General features: G+C 52.5%; 4 protein-coding genes across 4 annotated transcripts; 2 read left to right on the forward strand and 2 right to left on the reverse strand.

The window, feature by feature from the left end:
* Positions 1-2,601: 2,601 nt before the first annotated feature.
* CONPUDRAFT_137278 (uncharacterized protein) lies at positions 2,602-6,656 on the reverse strand. The gene is made up of 5 exons (XM_007770440.1): positions 6,604-6,656; positions 6,054-6,533; positions 5,296-5,898; positions 3,086-5,245; positions 2,602-3,033 (listed from the first exon to the last, which is right to left on the reverse strand). Exons 2-4 carry the CDS (start codon positions 6,495-6,497, stop codon positions 3,122-3,124), a joined length of 3,171 nt encoding a protein of 1,056 aa, XP_007768630.1. The 5' UTR covers positions 6,498-6,533; positions 6,604-6,656; the 3' UTR covers positions 2,602-3,033; positions 3,086-3,121.
* Positions 6,657-9,480: 2,824 nt separating this feature from the next.
* CONPUDRAFT_82255 (uncharacterized protein) lies at positions 9,481-12,638 on the forward strand. Its single transcript, XM_007770441.1, has 3 exons — positions 9,481-11,139; positions 11,192-11,337; positions 11,384-12,638. The coding sequence occupies exons 1-3, from the start codon at positions 9,517-9,519 to the stop codon at positions 12,261-12,263; spliced, it is 2,649 nt and encodes an 882-aa protein (XP_007768631.1). The 5' UTR covers positions 9,481-9,516; the 3' UTR covers positions 12,264-12,638.
* Positions 12,639-12,922: 284 nt separating this feature from the next.
* CONPUDRAFT_124249 (uncharacterized protein) lies at positions 12,923-15,191 on the forward strand. The gene is made up of 7 exons (XM_007770442.1): positions 12,923-13,866; positions 13,920-13,936; positions 13,988-14,206; positions 14,259-14,290; positions 14,339-14,430; positions 14,484-14,714; positions 14,781-15,191. Exons 1-6 carry the CDS (start codon positions 13,005-13,007, stop codon positions 14,525-14,527), a joined length of 1,266 nt encoding a protein of 421 aa, XP_007768632.1. The 5' UTR covers positions 12,923-13,004; the 3' UTR covers positions 14,528-14,714; positions 14,781-15,191.
* A 914-nt stretch (positions 15,192-16,105) lies between these two features.
* Positions 16,106-19,375, reverse strand: CONPUDRAFT_165443 (uncharacterized protein). Its single transcript, XM_007770443.1, has 6 exons — positions 18,882-19,375; positions 18,172-18,832; positions 17,851-18,123; positions 16,642-17,797; positions 16,476-16,590; positions 16,106-16,424 (listed from the first exon to the last, which is right to left on the reverse strand). The coding sequence occupies exons 1-6, from the start codon at positions 19,362-19,364 to the stop codon at positions 16,308-16,310; spliced, it is 2,805 nt and encodes a 934-aa protein (XP_007768633.1). The 5' UTR covers positions 19,365-19,375; the 3' UTR covers positions 16,106-16,307.
* Positions 19,376-19,531: the final 156 nt, after the last annotated feature.

The following is a 19,531-nucleotide window of genomic DNA, read 5'->3' on the forward strand; positions in this document are numbered from 1 at the left end:
GGGCGTGGTGGGTACCTGGTCGTTCGGGTCGTAGGCGACGAGGTATTGGCCCTCATCGCTTCCGTTGCTTGTCATGCTATTCATCGACTGCCTACGGGCGGCGGCGCTGGCAGAAGGCACTAGAACAGAGTTACGTTCGCCAATTTGAGCCATCGGTGGCATGGCAGGGGGGACAACTGGGTGAGTGCCACTGGGGCTTTGGACGTGGAACATGATACCCTGGTCGAAGTTGGTAGCAAAGCTGCTGCGAGCGGAAGCTCTGCCACCAACATTCTCATTGTGTTCAGCAGAGTTGCGATGACTGCCTGGTACAAAGGAGAAGCTGCCAGAAGAGTTGTTGTTGTATCCAGTTTGCCACCATCTGTTACGACGTTCACTGCGACGAGCAATAGCACGGCGGCGGAAGCACAAGATGAGAGCGGCGAGGGCAGCGAGGATGCAGACGACAACAATGCCTGCAATTGCGCCGGAGGAGAGACCTTTGCTAGCGGCGGCGACTTCAGGGATCGGTGACACGCCCGATGATGGGGTTGACCCGGCGGGGTCGGTGGAAAACCCGCCAATGAGGGTGGACGTCGCAGTGTTTCCGCCAACAGGGGCAGTGGTCGCACCAACCGGGATCGAAGATGCTTGAGGAGAAGCTCCGCCAACGGTAGCAGTGTTTGAGGTGCTCGATGGAAGAGCACCTCCTGCGTTAGCAGGAGCTGGCACGGCACTGGAGCTTGAACCACCACCATTGCCATTTCCAGAGCTTGACGGGGTGGCTGTCTGCGTGGCAGGAGAGGTGCCATTATCACTAGTGACGGATACCGATGCGGGAGAGCTGCTGTTGCCGCCGCCTCCACCAGCGCTAGCACTGCTGCTTCCACTACCACCGGCTCCGCCACTGCCGCTGCCACTCCCTCCAGCGGGCGAGGTGCTGCCAGAGCCATCACCGCTGGTACTTCCGCCTCCATTTCCGTCCCCACCCGATGATGTACTGCCTCCACTACCGTTGCCACCACCGCCGCCGCCATTTCCTTCACCGTTACCACTGCTAGTTCCTCCACCATCACCGCCACTACTTCCTCCACCGTCGCTCCCGCTACCATTTCCACCGCTGCCGCCGCCAGAGCTACCCCCACTAGAAGTCGGGGCCGGAGCTGGAGTAGAGCTATCTCCAATCAAAGGGTTCAGAACAGGAGAGAGATCCGTCGCGAGTTGGCTGACGGCTGGGACGTCCGAACCGACTGCCGAAGTGAGACCATTGACGAGAGGAACGTCGAGGAGGCCGGGATAGCGCTTTCCAAAGTCGCGTTTGACGCGGTTATGCCTCGAGATGCGCTGCATGGTGAGAGATTACAGTCTGAACAGTTGAGAATACAAAATCCAGAGGGGTGTGACCTCGTTGTTACAACAAAGAGCTTCTGAGGCCTTTAAGCCTGGAGAAAAAGAGTGTCGATACAAATGAATGTGGTTTGCCTGGATGGGCAAAGGAGGGACGTTCTAACGAGCAGGAGAGCGCCTGGACGTCTACGTCGTCGTCTCTTGCAGTGAGAACACCAGACAATGAGAAAGAGGGAGTCTACCGGGGAGGCGAAAAGAAGAGAACAAGGGTTGCTATCGAGACCTTGGTAATAATATCCGAGTCTGCCCACCATATCATGGAAAGCTAGCAACGTGGGGGCGCGCCTGTGATCACAATGCTCCCGCACGCGACGTCAACCTCGTTGCTGGTCTTCATTATCATCAGCGCTCCATATGCAACACGCCCTGACAACAACCTCGGCTGAGCCCAATGTTGCGATTAGCCTCTCAGTCGTCCCCTGTCGTTAGCCTTGATGAAGAGGTTTGAGAAATATGCTAGTGATATTGAGATAGATTTCACATGGAGGGCGTGATTCACCGCAAGAACCTCGCTCGTGGATTCCCTTGCTGGTGAGGGTGACAGCGGGTACAGTGTAAGTACAAGCGTGCTCCGGTTGTGACAACCCTGTGACCCCGCTTGGCTGGCGATAGGCGTGCGGCCAGTTCAAACCATGATCTCCAACAAAGCCCCAGCCTCCAAGGAGCTCCAAGGCCCGTTTGGCGATCTGGCCAGCGGGATAAGCGACGCCGACCTGGTGGGCAACGCCCTCGGCAGAGGCCAACCCCACTTTCTCAACATAACCGACATCATGGAGGAATGTGACGCAATCTAGTGCATCCCGACGGAGCCGGATGGAGCGGTCCTCGCCCGCTTTGCAGCTTCTGTGAACGTTCCGATCGTCCGAGCCGAGGTCGACATATTGGTGTGGCCCTGTGTGGCCCCTATGGGATGAACATCTCAAGGGTGTGAGAGAAACTTTGAGAAAGCAGGTGAACTCAAGGATTTGCGCGGTGCAGCGGACGGAGAGATTTGCTCCTAAACCCCTTGACGTAAATATAATGGGCACCAACCTGCACCAACCTGCACCAACAACTGCAGCACAAATATTCACACTCCCAATTTCTTTCCGTGCATCGGTTCCAAGTTACGAAATGGATGATTTCGACTAGTTCGCACCCCTAAAAAGTCTCCAATAGCGCTTCGAGTCGAAGTTCATCCATTATGAATTCGGACGGACCGCGGTGCTCAATGGATGGTGAATGCAAAATATATAACATGCGATTATGAAGCTCTATAATACTAGGCAACAAGTATGTACCCATGATGCTTTTTGACAGAGAGTAGGGCTTTCATATGCGTGCATGGTTCTGAGCTCAGGCATAAACTACGTGCGACTCGACAACCCCTGGGATACAACACGACAAGAATAAAGAGGAGAGAGAGATTAAGAAATTAAAAAGAGTGACAGTGGCAGAAACGGACTATGTGACTGCAAATAAAAACGGCAAGGACGGTGATGGCACACTAAGTAAGTTATGTGCAGGGCCGGTCAAGAGATCAAGAAAAAGACAAGATGGCCAAAAAAAAATAGAGTTAAGGAGAGACAGTGATGGCATGGGGAGGAGGATGGAGTGTGCATAGGTAATGATGACAATGCTAAATATCGTTTACACACATCGGGTATGCTGGACATCGGATTAGCGGTAGCACTTGTGAGAGGGAAAGAAGAGCCCTCACCTCGAAGGACAAGTAATGTGTACAGCAGGTCCCAGTCTATGAAGCGAAGACTTCAGCTATTGGTCGGCGTCGCTCTCGTCTTTGGTTGTATGTATGTGATTGTGAGGGGGATATACCGGTGGTCCCTCCGTCAAGAGAGGCTCGAGAGGCACGCACACCAACAGTCCGCCGACGATTGTCTCGTCCTGCGTCCGTGGTAGCGGGCTGAGACCGCGCCGAAAGGAGAGGGCTGTCGTCGGTTTCATCAATCGATGTAGTTGAAATATTGCGCTTGCGACTGTGTTGCTGCAAGCCGCTCATGGCAGTCACGCCTGCGGGACGAGAGAAGGTGACGTGCGACCGTGTGGATTCGGGCGAATCATCGTGAGCGAGTGGAAAGGGCTGTGCTTCCGGTGAATTTGACACTGTGTGGGGAGTGACGGCAGTGGTGGGGTTGTTGGTAGAAAGGGGGAAGGTTGGTGTATTAGCGCGGATGGTGGAAACGGATGCAACCGAGGTTTTCCGACGAGAAGGTTTTTCATGGTCGATTTTAGCAATTATGGATTCAGAAGGAAGGGTGGATAAAGGAGGGGGGATCGCTAGTGCATGTCGAGGTCGGTCAGGAGGATGGCGAGATGCGGATGGAGAATAATCTTGATCACGGTCAGGGGCGATATCGGAAAAGCTTGCTCGCGGAGACTCGGCGCTTAGCTGTTGACGTTGTTCACGTGGCGAGAACAATCGGCGGGAAGCCAACGAAAGCACGGAACTCCGTTTTGACAAGTTGGTGTCTTGTTCGGGTTCCTCGTCACGGGAGGAAACCGGTCGGTGACCATGGTCGGTGTCAGATTGTAGAGATCGTCTTGCCAAACTATCCCGACGTAGCGCGTTTGGTTCCCAGCTACGTCTAGACAATGAACTTGATCTACCATCTTCGCTTCTTCGGCCAGTTTGAGAGCCCTCCGGAGTACGAATGCGCACAAATTCTTCGTCCAAGCTGACAGTTCGGGAATGGCCAAACTCGTTTCCTGCGCTCTCCTTGAGGAGCTTCCCGGCGCCCAAAAGAAAGTTTGTCGTCGACCGCACAAGTTCGTCGCTCCATCGTAGGCACTCGCGGTATTCACCCCCTACCCTCCTCCAGACCTCACCAGTTTCAGCCCCGTACGCTTGTTCGCCATCGACTTCAGCTGCTATTTGCTCTTCTAGAGCGCGAGAATTGCCTGCTCGTAGGAGATGATTGAGCTGCTCAGAAGCATGTACAATGGTTTGAGCGTCACGGCGAAGTTCTGGAACCGCCTCCGAGTCCACTTGGGGCAGGCGCGAAAGAATCGACTCAAACATGGACAATGAGTTCAGTAATATTTGCGCATGTTCAGCCTTTGCCGAGGGAGGGCCGTTGGAAGGAGTCAGGGTGGTATGTCGGCGGGTGAGGATGCCATGGCGTGTACGTTCTGGAGGCGGCGTATCTGCCCCTGAATGTGTTGATGAGAGAGATATGGAGCGGATGCTCGGGGAACCTCCGACGCTGGCCCGGTCTGCCAACCTTCTGTGAAGAGATAGCGGAGACTTTTGAGCGCTTTCGTCAACCGCCGGGTAGAGACCTCCCATGGATGTGGGGGGCCGAGGCAACTTGCCAGCGGATCTGCCCCCATCGGAAGGAGTAACATTTTCGCGAGACCCTGACGACACTGCTGCCGCTCGACTTCGCTCGTCCTTAGCATTTCGAGTGTCTGCCTCCCACTCCAGCGACCTGTTGGGGCTATTTTTGACTGCGGCTGACTGCGCCCGTCGAACGCCACCATTTGGGTCATTTGCTTGACCAAACACGTCCTGGTTGGGCTGATCGCTACGCATCCCAATCCCTGCAGCTCGTAGCCCAGCACTGGCAAGCCTTCCTGCATTCAGCGGACTCTCCATGCTTCCACCTCTCATCGACTGCCGGCGGCCCGCAGGACTTTCGTCCACGTCGGTTGCTTGACTTGCGTCTCCAGGTGACATGTCCTCCCACCTTGACTGAGGTTGACGAGCTACTTCACGGATCGTAGATGAGCGGTTCAACCGAGTACTACGAGGAGAGTACTGTGGGTCTGCGTAAGACTTCTGATCCCGAGGGTCAGTGAAGCTCCCTGAAGCATTTCTCTCCCGACGTGGACTTCGATACGGCGTGACAGGGGCGGATCCCTGCAGAATACAGTTCAACAATGGCGAAGAGATGATTGCAATCGACTTACCGCATCCTCTGGGCTCTCCTGATCGTTTCTGCGGAATTCTTGGGGTAAAGGTTGTCGCGACCGCCTACCGAGTGATGCACTTGAGGTCGGACTCCGTCGAGAAGAAGCCACAGCGGCCAGCGCTGCATTTGCTATGCTACTGGGTGGGCGAAATCTCTCCTCGGGAGGCGACGACAGCGCGCTGGCCACAGACACTCTTTTCCGAGGTGTACGGGAGGGTCCTGGAGAGGGTTGCCGTGCTGATGCAAGTGCTTTCCCGGGAGATGCGGGAGCTGATATTCTCCGTTCGCGGGCTGCATGACTGTTGGCACGAATTCTGGACAGGGCAGGAAGTTCTGGCTCTGGGGATGATGAGCCATAAGAATAGGAATCTCCTTGACCGGAAACTTGCGGGGGCTCTCGTTCTGTTTCTGACCCAGAATGAGTTTGCGAGCTGTGCTGGGATGACAGGGACAAGTTATGAGAATGGGATGGAACACGAGAGGAAACCCCGGAGGGCGCAGTTGATGGTTTGTGAGGAGGTAGAGGGGACCTTGAGCTACGGCCTGATGGAGACGGTGATGGCGAGCTTAGGCGAGAAAAAGTTGACAATCTGTCCATGGCCTGCATTCTCATTCGATATTTGAAGAACAATTCGCATATATGCGCCGAGGAGGAAGTCATGGTTTTGCAGAATGAGACAGTGAATGCGATCGAGAAATGGTGTGTACAAACGATGAAATGAGATGCAGGGGATTAGGACATCAAAGTTGACTCACCAGACGATTCCTCTGCGTCAAGCTTTTAACCCTCTGCAAGTCCGAAGTATCACCACCCTTACCAGCCAGAGATAGGCGGAGATCGTAGCGAGCCGTCTCATCTTCCCCGTTGTGGTCATCGTCATCGTCATCGTCAACATCATGGCGAGCCCCATCTCTGCCTTCGTACTTGTCGAAACTTCTAGCCTGCATGTTGATCTGCGAGGTGGAAGCAGGCCGCTGTCGGACGCTTCCTGCACTCGTGCTGTTGTCGCCCACAGAACCGCTCCCCGTCGAGTTAGTTGCCGGTGGAGAAGGTAGACCCGAGGCGGAAGACGCTGAGCTGGGACTCTCCGGAGGTTCAGGAAGATCAGGAGGTTGCGAGCCGGAAGGGGGCTGAGGCCCGAGGTAAATGGCAGACAAAGGACGCTTCGAGGAAGTGGAATGATTCAGACGAGGCGGCATTACAGCTTACACGACTAACCATCGACCCCGCCAAGTCTGAAATGTTGAGTAGGTCGTATACTTCGTAAGATATGACAAGTGCCAGAGGACCAGAGAGTGGGCTCACCAGGCGATGATCACAGAGAATGTGCTGCACCAGCTTGCGCTGATGGAGAGGAGGAACCACCGTGGGAATATAAACACCTCGTCTGGTCACCACGTCGACGAGGCATGGTAGCAAGCCCACAACGGCCTGGCAGCACCACACCCTTTCATGCCCAAATTACCCTTGACCATCACTGAGCTCACCGGCACGATTCCTTGCCAATGAGGACGGAGATGTTTGGACCGTGCGTCTACCTTCCCACCTCAAACGTTCGGTGTTATGTTGCACACGGGCCAAGTTAGAGAGGCCAGGGGCATCAAATGATCCCGACAGGTACAGGAAACACATCGTCCAATCGTGCTGCTATTTTTCCAACCTTCTCAGAGATCCACCAAGGCAAGATGATGTATTACCCTTCCAAATGCAACTCAACGCTGAAGCGGGACCCTGCGCAGTGAACACATGCCGTTTACCCATCAATGTCCAAGACAGACCATCGCAGCAGTTGCAACTATGTGCAAGCCAAAGGCCACCTTCATGAACTTTACTTCACCTAGAGATGGCCGCACGCTTGAGTTTCTCGATGCGGGCGACGACGGGCGCTTATTGCTCGTTTAGCGCGCTGACGTTCATGAAGACCAAGTACCGCTGAGGTTAACGATGCGCTGATCACCGACACAAGCGCCCCTTCTTACGGTGTAAGCATAAATCAGGACTCCGTACGTACATATATCGTACATGTCAATGGCAGCACATTCGGGCCCTACAATGTCGCCCCTACCCCCATAATAGGCCCGGCGGACCAGGCTAATTTAGGCGGCTATTCCTGAGGCCTGAGGCCGGCCTTCCCTCTCGAGCGATTGACGATCCTCCCATGCTATTCTTCCTATACCAAGGACATATTTTGCACGCGCATCCCCCAAATCTTGTGAACGGTTCCGTCGAACACGCGACCAACGTAACCGGCGCCGGTACTAGGTTATGGTGGAGCGTGCTGGAGCACCGTATCTGATACTGAAGAACACAGGTCCGCAGTTCTTGTCACGATACCACGTGAATTGAAACATCCAACATTACTGATGACACTTCAGAGCTCTGACGAATTCTGGACATTGCAGGAAATTTCGTTCACCTCCACAATTATCAATTGCGGTTGTCGCGCGTGTATAATATGCATGTACGGAAAAATGTTATCGCTAAGGTTCCGCAAACTTTTGAGTCAGTCACTATCGCGGTACGTGTGACTGAGACTGCAACATTGTCACGAAAACGAAACACAGATGTGCATCATGACGGCAGGATTCCACTACATGGTGTCAGGATAGATGTCGTACTTAGTTGACATCAAGGCTATCTGAGCTTGGTGCGGGTTTGTCAGGTCTGACCTGAGAATGAAGTCATTTCAGCGCTTCAGCGTGCGGAGGTACTTAGCCAAATGAGCGTGATTTGCACCGTTTCCTAAAAGTTCCCAAGGCGAAATGAAGGTGACGAAATAACAACGTGGTGCCGCCGCTCCAGTTGGTGTTTCTTGAGGTGGTGCCCACAAATGGCCTTGGGAATACTCGCCACCTCCCTAAAAAGCGCCAAGCCCGCGGTTCATTTCGGCAAGTCTCGAGGTAGCTTCGCGAAAGCTTGCGAATCGTCGCGATCGAAAGTGGACCATGTCCGATAGTATGGCTCCGGAGTTCTCCCCATAAAGCATAAAGCCCCATAAGTTATCCACTTATAGGAAGCACAGAGGAATCCAAGATCCTCGATCGCAAGCTGAGGACAAGTTAAAACAAAAGAGATCAAGTACACCTTTGTGAATGTGGTCCTAATTTGCTGACTGAAGGTTGCCAATGTAAAGAGATATCATGATGGGCGTCTGGTTCACGTTAACTGTACCGCTCTCCAGTAACGACGCCCTGTTTAGGTGCGTTCAGAAAGGCCGACAATAGAGTAAGAGGTACCCACCTTGGACCCAGCAGACGAGATAGGAGGGAGCATGACGACATACTTCTCACGGCCTTTGTGTCGGTGGGGGAGGAATAAAAGGTTGCCAATGAACTATGTCTCCTAGGACATTCGTGCATCGTTTCGCAACACCCGCGACGCGTGACAGACTAACTCCAAAGCCAAACACGACGCTTTGCCCTGTGGTAAGTTCCCGACGTCCTTGACAGCCACTGGAGAAGTTTACCGAGCCTTCTTAAATCAGGAAAGTATTCATATCTTCCACTAATACCAACGTAGGAAACAATGGCTGTTGTCGAAGTCCCAGTCAACCCACCCGGCGAGAATACCCCAAGGCCGACGCCGCAGCTTTACCATGCATCGCTTGCAGCAGTGAGCCAACCAACGAGGATAGGCATCGGTCTGGGAGAGCTGCCAGATCGCGGATCCGAAAAAGGTATGTTGTCGTTGTCAGTTTGTGCTTCCGCGACGCGTGGTAAAAGATGTCTTTTGTGGTCCACGTGCATCTGAGATACACAATGCACATTTTTTCACCTAACGTTTGGTCGAGGATTAACATCCTCCCGTCCTCTCGCTGCTCGCCGTGGTCTTGGATATATATTATTCCCGTCCTTTCATTTCTGATCTCTCTGTCTCTCTTTAGACTTTTCCATATACCCCCTTCCTGGTCATGCTGATTTTCTGAATTTCTGACTCTAATTACCAGCTCATCCAATCTATCCTGACGGTAACGGGTCTGGTATAACGTCTCCGTCGGCATCCGCGCGCACAACGATCTAAACTTACAAATTATTTCTAGGGCTATATGACCCCTTCGCGACTTTCGCTCCTTTACCTCTGGTTCCTTCGCGAACTCTACCACAGTCGCCCGATCTTCGTTCTTCGCCTACCAGTTCTTCCATGTCCAGGGATGGTTCCCTTCACCCTGACAGGCCCTCTCCACCGTCGTTCGCGTCTGATCCTTCTCTCTTGCCAGGCATGAGTCGCCGCTCAAACCAGACTCAACTACCTCAGCACCCACCTCGTCGGCCCGCTGCTCTTCATCCACCACACCAGCAAAACTTCGCTCATTCCTACCACCCTTCCTTGTCCGCGCCTCCAGAAAATGAGCAGTCTTCTTCGTCGAGGCCCTTGCCTTCGCCCTTACAATTTCCTAATAGTCCCCATCAGCAGCCATATCCAACCGCTTCATATGGGCAACAAACAGGCTATTCTGGACAGTACACGATTTCCTCTCAGCCGGCCATGAACATGATTTCCAATGCCCAGTCGTATCCATATACTCACGCTCATGGATTTACGCCTGGTGTACATGGAGGGATGGACTCCAACGTCCTCCAACAAAATCCCCACGTGGGCTACCAGCCGATGCTTCAACATATGCGCCCGCTATACTCTTACCAGTCTCACGCCAGTGAAGTTGGACATGTCCCTCATTCTCCGTATGGTGGCGGCTCCTCCCTCTATCCATCGTCTCCCTCGCATACGCCACACCCGGCATCACAGCAGCAGACATCTGGACCGCCCCTTTCGGGTTCTTACTCTACACCATCTAATCAGTTTCAAGCTCTTCGGTATCCAAGTCCCTCCAGTCCATACTCTTACGCACCCCAGCATTTCTCTCCTCCGTACTGGTGGTATGTTCAAGGTTCTCCTGTGCCTCAGTTCAACGAGGGAGTGTCGATGCAGTACCAACATCCCTATCCCGTGAACTACCCACCCCTCACTGTTCGGGACTATGCACAACCGGGACAACCTACGACGATCTCTGCACCATCCGTTCCCAATCCTGTACAGACTACTACTCCCAGGCGAGCAGCAACGTTCTCTCCATCTGCTTTCGTTGAAAGTCAGGCGTCATCTGCTGCTTCCAATAGCCAGGGTCCTGGGACGCCGGTTTCGCCGAGCAGGGCGCTGGAGCGTTTAGCGAAGCCTTCTATAGAACGAGAGCGACCCATGATGCGCCGTGCCTATCACCCTAATCCACCAACTTATCGTTCAGAATGGGTGATGTGGGTCGGTAACGTCCCGAGTGATGCAACTCATGATGAGCTATGGGGTTTCCTCAAAGAGTCTCCTCGGGGAGAGAATGGCTCACCCTCTGACGGAGTGACGTCAATCTTCTTGATCTCACGTTCGAACTGCGCCTTCGTCAACTTTGATACCGAAGATCACTTAAGTCGTGCTATAACTCGATATAACGGCCAGCAACTACGTCCAAACGATCGTCGTTGCCCTCGGTTGGTTTGTCGCGCCCGGAGAAAAGAAGACGATCTGAGGGCAGGTGTTGGAGGTCAGAGGGGAGTGGGGGTACACATGAGATGGGTCAGAGAGCAACACCGCCAAGCCACCACCCCCATGGATAATGCACCTTCGTCTGAATCCGAAAGTTACAGGTCTAGTGTCTCGAGTATTGGCGATTCAGGGGCGCTTTTACCAAAGATGTCTTCTGTGTCAATTTCGAGTGACGATGAGGCATCGAGATCCATCTATCCTTCGAGCACCAGGGGTCAGTCGGGAAGTTCGTACGCGTCTACGACGTCCAGTGTTTTGACTCGACATTTCCCGAAACGGTTTTTCATCCTGAAGTCCCTGACTCAGGTAAGTATCGAGCTATGATGTTGACGAAACTTTGCACTAAGGTTCTTTTCAGTACGACTTGGATGTGAGCGTTGAGCGTGGGCTCTGGGCGACTCAAAAACATAACGAAGCAATCTTGGATCAGGCATATCGCACCAGCAGAGATGTTTATCTTATTTTCGGTGTAAACAAAAGCGGCGAATTTTATGGCTTCGCCAAGTACGTTTTACACGCTCCAAAAGGATCCCGACTAACGCCTGGACAGGATGGCAGGACGTATTCTCCATGGAGAGCACCGTGTCTCTTGGGCTTCTCGCGCCGACTCCTCCCCGTCTTCACTCCCTTCGCTCACCTCGGCGCACGGCCGACGGCAACTGCTCTCAGCGAAGGAGGAAAGCGTACAAGGATCCCCCAGTAGTTCTCGAGTCGCATACTTCAACCCTTCCGAGCATCGGATGGTAGAGGAATCTCCTTTGCCTGTCTCGCCCCCTTCTATGACGGACCCGAATCGTACAAGCGCCGACTCTAGGCCTTCTTCCATTGCGGCTGGCCTTCTCGGGCGTTCGAGCGCTCCTGCAGTCCTTGATACTCAGCGACAGCCGCTGTCTGGGGGAACAATCCCTCTCAAGTACAGCACCGGCGATATCTCTCGGTATAAGTCTATTGCCAGCGCGAAGCCTACTACAGAGCCAATAATTTTGGATAAGAATGCACCGCTTCGTGCACTTAGGAAAAAGAGCGTCAGCTCGGAAAGCCTGAAAGCTGGGATACCGTCGCTACAGCCTGTTCGGGAAGAGAACAACGACGGAGACGAAGAGAAGGTCGAGGAATATGCGGCAAAGGACAAGGACGAAGCGGAAGCTGGAGACGATGGCCGCGATGGCGGATGGGGCGAAGCCTTCAAGATCGAGTGGCTTTGCACGGACAAGCTTCCGTTCTTTCGAACCAAGCACCTTCGGAATCCCTGGAATCACGAACGGGAAATCAAGGTTTCTAGGGATGGAACGGAGCTCGAACCCACCGTTGGTCAACAGCTTATTGACGAGTGGAAAACGCTTTGCGAAGATGGCGCTGAGGACGACGGTCGTAAACGACCAAAATCAACACCCGCAATATCCGCTGGGAAGGGAAAGGACACATCATGATCATTTACACGTTATAAAAGACAACCACACAACTTAAGCATTCACGGTACGCGCTAATACAGAGTATCACACACACGCAATTCTGGCTACACACGCAACTCTAGTCCATTCTATACTCGCATTTATACTTATTAACTCGTTACTCACGACAGGCTCTTGGACATTCACGAAACAAGGACTGTCTTTTGATTTTCTTCATTTTAGGTGTCCTTCGCTTTCTTTTGACTTGTTATCTTTGTTCTTGCACGTCTCGCTGCTCTTCTACACGTATCGCGCGCCTTCGCATTTGTAGCATTAGGTAGAACACATTGTTACCAACACCGGCATCATACACGCACTCAGCCTAGTTCATTCTGCAATCTCAATGCTTTGTTTACCCTCTCGTATTGAGCGTTAACCAGTAACCATTTAGAACTGGATTGAGCTGGACACTGAAAAAAAAAAGTGACGTTGCTTGCTTAAAGACGGATGTGAGTTGCCGCGATGCAGCACGCTCAATTCAGCGGCGGACTCCATATGACCACAACACGAGTCTGCAGTGTAAAAAAGATTTTTGAGTAGGCCGAAGAGAAACATGGTCTCACATCACGCAGGCACTGGGCCGCGAGCAGGTTCTTAAGACGCAGGCCAGCCCTCCTGCACCCGTCAACCAACTAACACTTCCTTCCAGCTCGCCGTCTGAGGTGTTGTCTAGCTGTGGCGCTCACGCTGAAGCTGACGTACCGGCACCGAGGAGCTAAAATGGGAGGCACGGCGATTACGGATCTCCCGCTCGAGCTCCTCGAACATATCCTCGTCATCTGCGATCCTCTAGATGTCGCCGTTGCCTCCCAGGTCTCTCGCCACTTCCACGATCTCGTATATGGCGGGACAGACGACCACTTCTGGCGCGCGTGTTATCTCGCCCAGGCGTTCGACGACCCACGATACTCTGTTTCCTATCTTGGCAAGCCGCGTACAAGAGTAAAGTGGCGGGAGGAGTTGCAGAGAATTGTCCGAGCAAGAACGGTCGTGAAAAACGTTGCAGTATGCAGGCCGGACGAACGACTTATCATCATCCAAACTCTCCTTGACTTCGTCTCATACCTACCTCCAATCCCTTCAGCGGAAAGCGAGCACCACTCCCGAAACACGCTATGGCTCAAGGAGCTACTCCGAGACGGCGAGTTCCTGACACACCAGCAGTGGGAGCTCGCCGAAGAAGAGCTTCAACTACGGTATAAGCTCCATTTCTGGCTCGGTCTTACCAAACGCGACGGCGACACTAGTGCAAGGGTCGACTCCCGAGCGTTCGTGTATAGCTTCCGCAATTATCGTGAGCGAAATGGCTGGGGACCGTTCAGGACGGACTCCAGCGGCCTCCTGAACTGGCGACATCTCTGGGCCATTGAACACACCATGGCTCTCTTCTTGGTCGGCGCCGACGAGGCAGGCGAAGCAACCGAGATTGAGGACGTCTCCATCGAGCCATGTCCGCTTAGTCTCGACTTCTGTCAGAGCATCATTCCGAATGGGATGAATATTGCGCAGGAGCACGATTGGGCGGGGGTTGAGGGACTCTGGCGGGTGGCATACTGCTTCATAGACCACCAGGACCTCCTCGGTAGGCTCGCATATTGTTTGATGAGATATAACCCTCTGACCCTGTTACCCAAGTCTACAATGACCCATCTGTAAGTAATTATGTTGACAGACTGGATCAGGCTTTGACGTTTCGACCGTAGTTATCTGAGGATGACCCTCTCGATACCTCACTATTGGAGACGGGCGAGATCGCGGAATCCTACAATGATGCGGAGGTGTATTTCCGTGTCATCGGCATTGAAGAGGATCCAGAACACCCTGGCTATCCTCAAATTAACTACGTCGGCGAACTAGATGGCAACTTCACGATTGTGGGATACGTGAAGATCAGCGTCGATAATGAGATATGGTTCCATTTCGTGCGTCTACTTCATGTTCTCAACGAGACGATCATACTGATCGCGTCTTTAGCGCGCTGGTAACCAAGATCAGCCGGTCTGGAGGTAGAATGTCCGCCTTATTGTGTGTGAATTTACACTGACGATATTTAGTGTGGACGGCGTTCAAGTTGGTGGCGTCCGTTCGACGGCTGGAGTCGTTGGATCATGGGCAACCGTGTTCCATGAGTCGGATGACCCCGTAGGTAAGCCTTCAGAAAGTTTGATGTCTGTACTATTGTACTGAGCCGCACTTGAGGCCCCTTTTGGATGCAACGTATATATGGCATTATCGAGGAGTAGAGCATTTTTCATCACAGCTCGTTTGGGTTTGGGCAGCGCATAGTACCATTATTGTCACGACACTACACTGGGGACACTTCATGCTAGATATTCATGTGCTCGTTAACATTAGCGACGGGCATCGTCTCGACGTTTCGTTGTCGGAAAAAAATCCACAGTTTCCACCGACTTACCTGAAGCTGTCGAGGTATGTCCATTTGATGCTTGGATGATTTCTAGAAATTTAATTCGACCGTTGGTTTCCGATCCAAAGCCCTTGAGCTGTCTGGATTGGCTTTCATGCCTTTCAAAAAACTTTTTGGCAATATTGCAGAGGTGAGTAAAACAAAATTTGCCCAACGAAACCTGTGCAAGGTAAATTACTGACAAGGCCGACAAGACGCCGTTGCTGCGAATTGACCAGGTCTGTTTGCCCGATCTTAAGCTTTAGATCGTCTGACTGTCACCGGCACAGGTCTTGTATACCCGGTGCCGCCGGGATTACTGGACCTGTCTATCCGTTCCTGTGGCTGAACAGACGTACAAGGCTTCGGTTTTACCAACACGACTCTCGAGCACTGGCTGTCGCCCCACTCCGACAGCGCTACAAGATACTCACCTACCCTTATCCACTCATGCATCATGGGAGCTGAACTGTACCAGCGCTGGTCATCCATATCTCGGCGCTTTCCTTCGATGTTATCAACAATCACTTAATGCAAGGTCATTGTCATTACTGGGAAGTTCCTCTCGGCCACCATTACATACGGGCGTGATGAACAAGTGCACCCATTCTTGATAAACCTGACTCGGTACTCAGTCCAGTTCTGGACTACGGATTTTTTTAGTGCATGTTTAGTGCGCATACCCGGTCAAGATATTTTCGTCTCCGCACCTTTCCAGATGAATCGCACAAAAAAGTTATTTACGTCTTCACGTTCGTACTACTTAGGTGGTGGCAAACTCGACCTAGCTATCGGACGATAACATCCGGCCCATAGCACGCCAGCGGCGTCACCGCCTGGATTTCTTTGACATCCCACATCAACATTCTGAAATGGAACATACGTCTGACGGGAACTCAAGGAGTCGTTGTAGAACATCTTCGAAGTCCACTCGCACTCCGAGTAAACATTAACCACTACGGACCTGCATTAGAGCTAAGAACTAAGTAAGTACTGGTTAGCGACTTTGGTAATGTTACTGCAATGGGGAAAAAGGAACGGACTGTTCAAATAACAGCTAGCTAACATCTCGGACGGATCTCAAAACTTGAAGCTGTTGAAATTTTATCTGCCGTGCTACTGATATTGAGTGTCTCCGAGCCAGAAGATCACCTTGCACAGGAAGAAGGGTCTGGGCGCCGACACATGGCGCTTGTGAACGTTTGCGGAATCCATCCAGAACTGTATCTCTGAATCATCCACATCGCGTCGCAGTCGCGATGACATTAATGCAAATAGTTTTGAACATCGTGGTAAGCGGAGGGTGAAGCCAATTCACATCAACTAATCCCCGTACATGGCGGCAGCGCCGGTCTCAAGCGCCGGTGGACGTGCTTTTGACAAGGACAGAAATGACACTAATTTCCTTATTAACGGTAATTTGAGGATGTTATTCCCAAGGATGTAGTACTTTAGCGAGTTCAAAAGTAGGTAAGCTAATGCCGGTATGATGCAAGGAACCATAAATATAGTAGGTACATTGTAGTACTAAATGACTTGCTGTGGATTGTGTAAAAGTTCAATGATAGTCGAGATTAGTAGGAGAAAGAAAAATTGGCCGCAAAAAAAGCTGTATGTCACCGGGACTCCGAGGGTATACGAGAGAAGCGAACACGTTGATGCTGTGAAGTCCTCCCGGACTCGGGCTTATCTTTGAACTCCAACAATCCGCTCAAGGAGACAATTTGGTTTCCCTGGGTATCGCCCGTCAGTCTCAGTGACATGTACCTTAGCAAAACAAGTACCTTTTGTTCCATCATGTCGATCACATCTTGTAAGTGACGAGCAACGATGTTTCGCCTCGCCACATTGATCATCGGAGACATACCCTTGTACTCATCCGCAAGCTCAATGTATACACTGTACCAATTGGTGAGTAAAAAGGCCAGAAGATATAATCGGCGTCCTCACCCCTTGTAATGAGAGAACTCGTCTTCGAGCTCCCCCAGTACGCGAGTTAACACAGTCTGCGGAGGTATTTCGTCGCACGACATTACTTCCTCATATGTTGACGGTTCCAGACCGGGAGCAAAAGAACGGCCACCAGTTTCCTCGTCAGTCTCCTCATCGAAGCCCTCATCATCATTCCTCGGGTGGGCTGGAGTATCTTGGCGTTTACGGGAGGATCGTCGTCTGTGGCACATACGGCATGTCTTCATGTTGTGCTCAGGCGCTGAGAAGAACAGGCGCTCCACCTGGCCACCGCGTATCGATGGGAAAGCCGTGGGGCCCTCCCGGTGGTGGTGATGGTGAGTGTGTTTCGTGCCGTGTATACCAGCCCTGTCGTGACCTTTAGAGTATTTGTGCGAAACGCGCCTTTGGTCCTGAGTAACGGCAGAGGTGGTCGCAGCTGGTTCTTGGGTGTCGCGACTCGAGCGATGAGTATGGCTACGAGAAGTCGATCCTTGACGATGAGCCGGCTCATTTTCAAGGGACATCCCATCAACGTCGCTGTCGTGTTCCGCATCTAACTGTGACGACGGTCGGACGCTAGCGCGTGAACCTGCCCGAGAGCCAGCTCGAGATATAGCGTGAGGTGATTGAGTAGGACTTCCAATGCTGGATGAAGAACGTTCAGAGCGACGCTCTGAGAGCTCGACTGAGATGCGCTCCATTTCCTCGGCATCGATAAAAGGACGTGTTGTAGGCTCGGAGGCTGCATGCAGCTCGGAGGCTGTGACATCTGGAGCGCGTCGATTTCCGGGGGCAACCGGACGAGGGGGTAGCGAATAGTCATTGAGCGAGAGACTAGCATCTTCCACCATGGGTTGTTTGTTCCGATCACCGCGGTTGAGTTTGTTCGTTTGTTCAACGGGTGTTTTGGTAGCAATGAACGAGCGGCGCTCATTAAGACCATCTTCGACAACACCTTTCAGAACCTCGATTTCTCCCGCCAGCCGTTCAACCTCGGATCTTAGGGCCTCGATTTCCTGTGACTTCTGGAAAAGTGCCTGAGCATCGGCATCACGGAGTACACGAAGCTCGGTCAAGAGCTGTCGTTGAGAAGCAAGTTCTTCAGTGACCCTGGAAAGATGCGTGCGCAGAGAACCAGTGAGGGATTCCAAAGCTTTGAAGGATAAAAATTCAAAAAAGGCACTGCGAGAGATATTCCCACTATACCTTGCTTCTCCTCCAGAGCCTCTTCATATCGGGATATTTCTTGAGCTTCTGGAATAATGGGCTGCCTGCTTACTTTGCCAAGTCCAGATGGACCAGCACTGGCATTGCGACGATCCACCCGGGTCCGTTCACGCTCTCGTTCTCGAGCAACGTCTCGTTTGCAGTGCTCTAACTCGTCCTCAAGGTCCCGTACTCGTTTCCGTGCCTCTACGTTCTCACCCTCCAAATGAGAAAGTTTAGACTGAAGGTTGTTCAATGACTGCACGAGTTGGGCTGTGCCAGGTCAGCACGCACAATAAGCACAGCTGATTGAATCCTTACCTTCTAAATCTCTGTGACGTATTGAATTCTTGATAGCGTATCGTCCAAGAGTATGTTTTGCGGGAGAAATGACTGCGCTGGTGAGCCCAGTAACGTCAGGTAAACAGATGTTTCTTTGTGATATGTCCTTCATAGAGCGTGCACGGTCCTTCGCGGCTTGGGCCAGTTCTCGCTCAGCTTCTAACCGCCATCGCTCATGCTCACTGCGAACGTCCTTGGCCAAACCTTTAGCCATGTTAGTGAATCTTGACCCCGCCGAGTTTGTAGCAGATGGTGTTGGTGGTTGAACCATGACTTCAGGTTGACGGTGCCTAGGAATGGGATGTTCAGGTAACGCATCAGTTGTTCGAGGCTGAGTAGCAGTTTCCTTGTTTCTACGATTGTGAGAAGATGGGCCTTGCTTTGATTGAGAGGCAAGTGGCTGGTTCGTCTGAGATTGTGTGCCTCGGGGACGTTTAGGCGAAAAGCCGACCCGCTGGAGGGTCTGGGAGAGCTTTGGCCGCGACTTTCCTGGAGATTTGTCCGAGTCGCTGTCCGATGCTTCTGATTGAGCGGGGGAACGAAGGCGCGTGGCGATAGATGCAGCAGAGCGGCTGGCTAGGCTGAACGGCGCGACGTCATCAGCGACGTCGCCAGCCCTTGGGTCAAAGCCAGTGGCTATCTAAAGAAAGGTTAGCGCAGGAAATTGAGCACCATGTTTGGGTTCAAACCTGTATGTTGGATTTGGTGTATTCTTGCGCGTCAACCATGCCAGTCTGATTTCTAAAACCGGCGATCATGTCCTGCACTGGACGTTCTGGGTCGTATTCCGCTCCAGAAATGCTAATCTCCCGCCGGGATCCTCGACCACCAAGACCAGCCCCAATGGTGACTGCGCTCGCGTGATGTCCAAAGGTAGACATTGTCTCAGCCGCGTACGGGTTCACGCCGTCATCATCGTTGTGGTATGACCAGCCATGGTGACTGTCTCTTGAATGGTGGTCATAGGATGGAAAGCCAGAGAACTGTTGGGACGGTTCGGATACGTGTCTAGGGTACTCGATCGAGTCGTAGGTAGGTTCATCATGGGATGAGAGGTGGAGGGAGAGGTCGGTTCGCTGTAGGTTGTGCTCAAGCTCAATGCGGTTCTTCTCGAGCTCGTCGCCCAAAATGCTAAACTCTGAGTATGATGTCCGGCGAGGCATAGCGGACATTTGTAACGCAGAAAGGGAGGGGGAGAACAAGGGCTAGCGGGTAAGGAAGGGAGCGTTGGCTGAGCGGAGAAAACAAGACAGTGCCGAAGCGCGTAACCAAACCACAACACATGGACTAGCGGCGCGTCTGTCACGTGCATCGTGATGCTACTGCCGATCAGGAAAGA

The sequence above is a fragment of the Coniophora puteana genome (genome assembly GCF_000271625.1).
Source record: "Coniophora puteana RWD-64-598 SS2 unplaced genomic scaffold CONPUscaffold_6, whole genome shotgun sequence".
Classification (NCBI taxonomy): domain Eukaryota; kingdom Fungi; phylum Basidiomycota; class Agaricomycetes; order Boletales; family Coniophoraceae; genus Coniophora; species Coniophora puteana.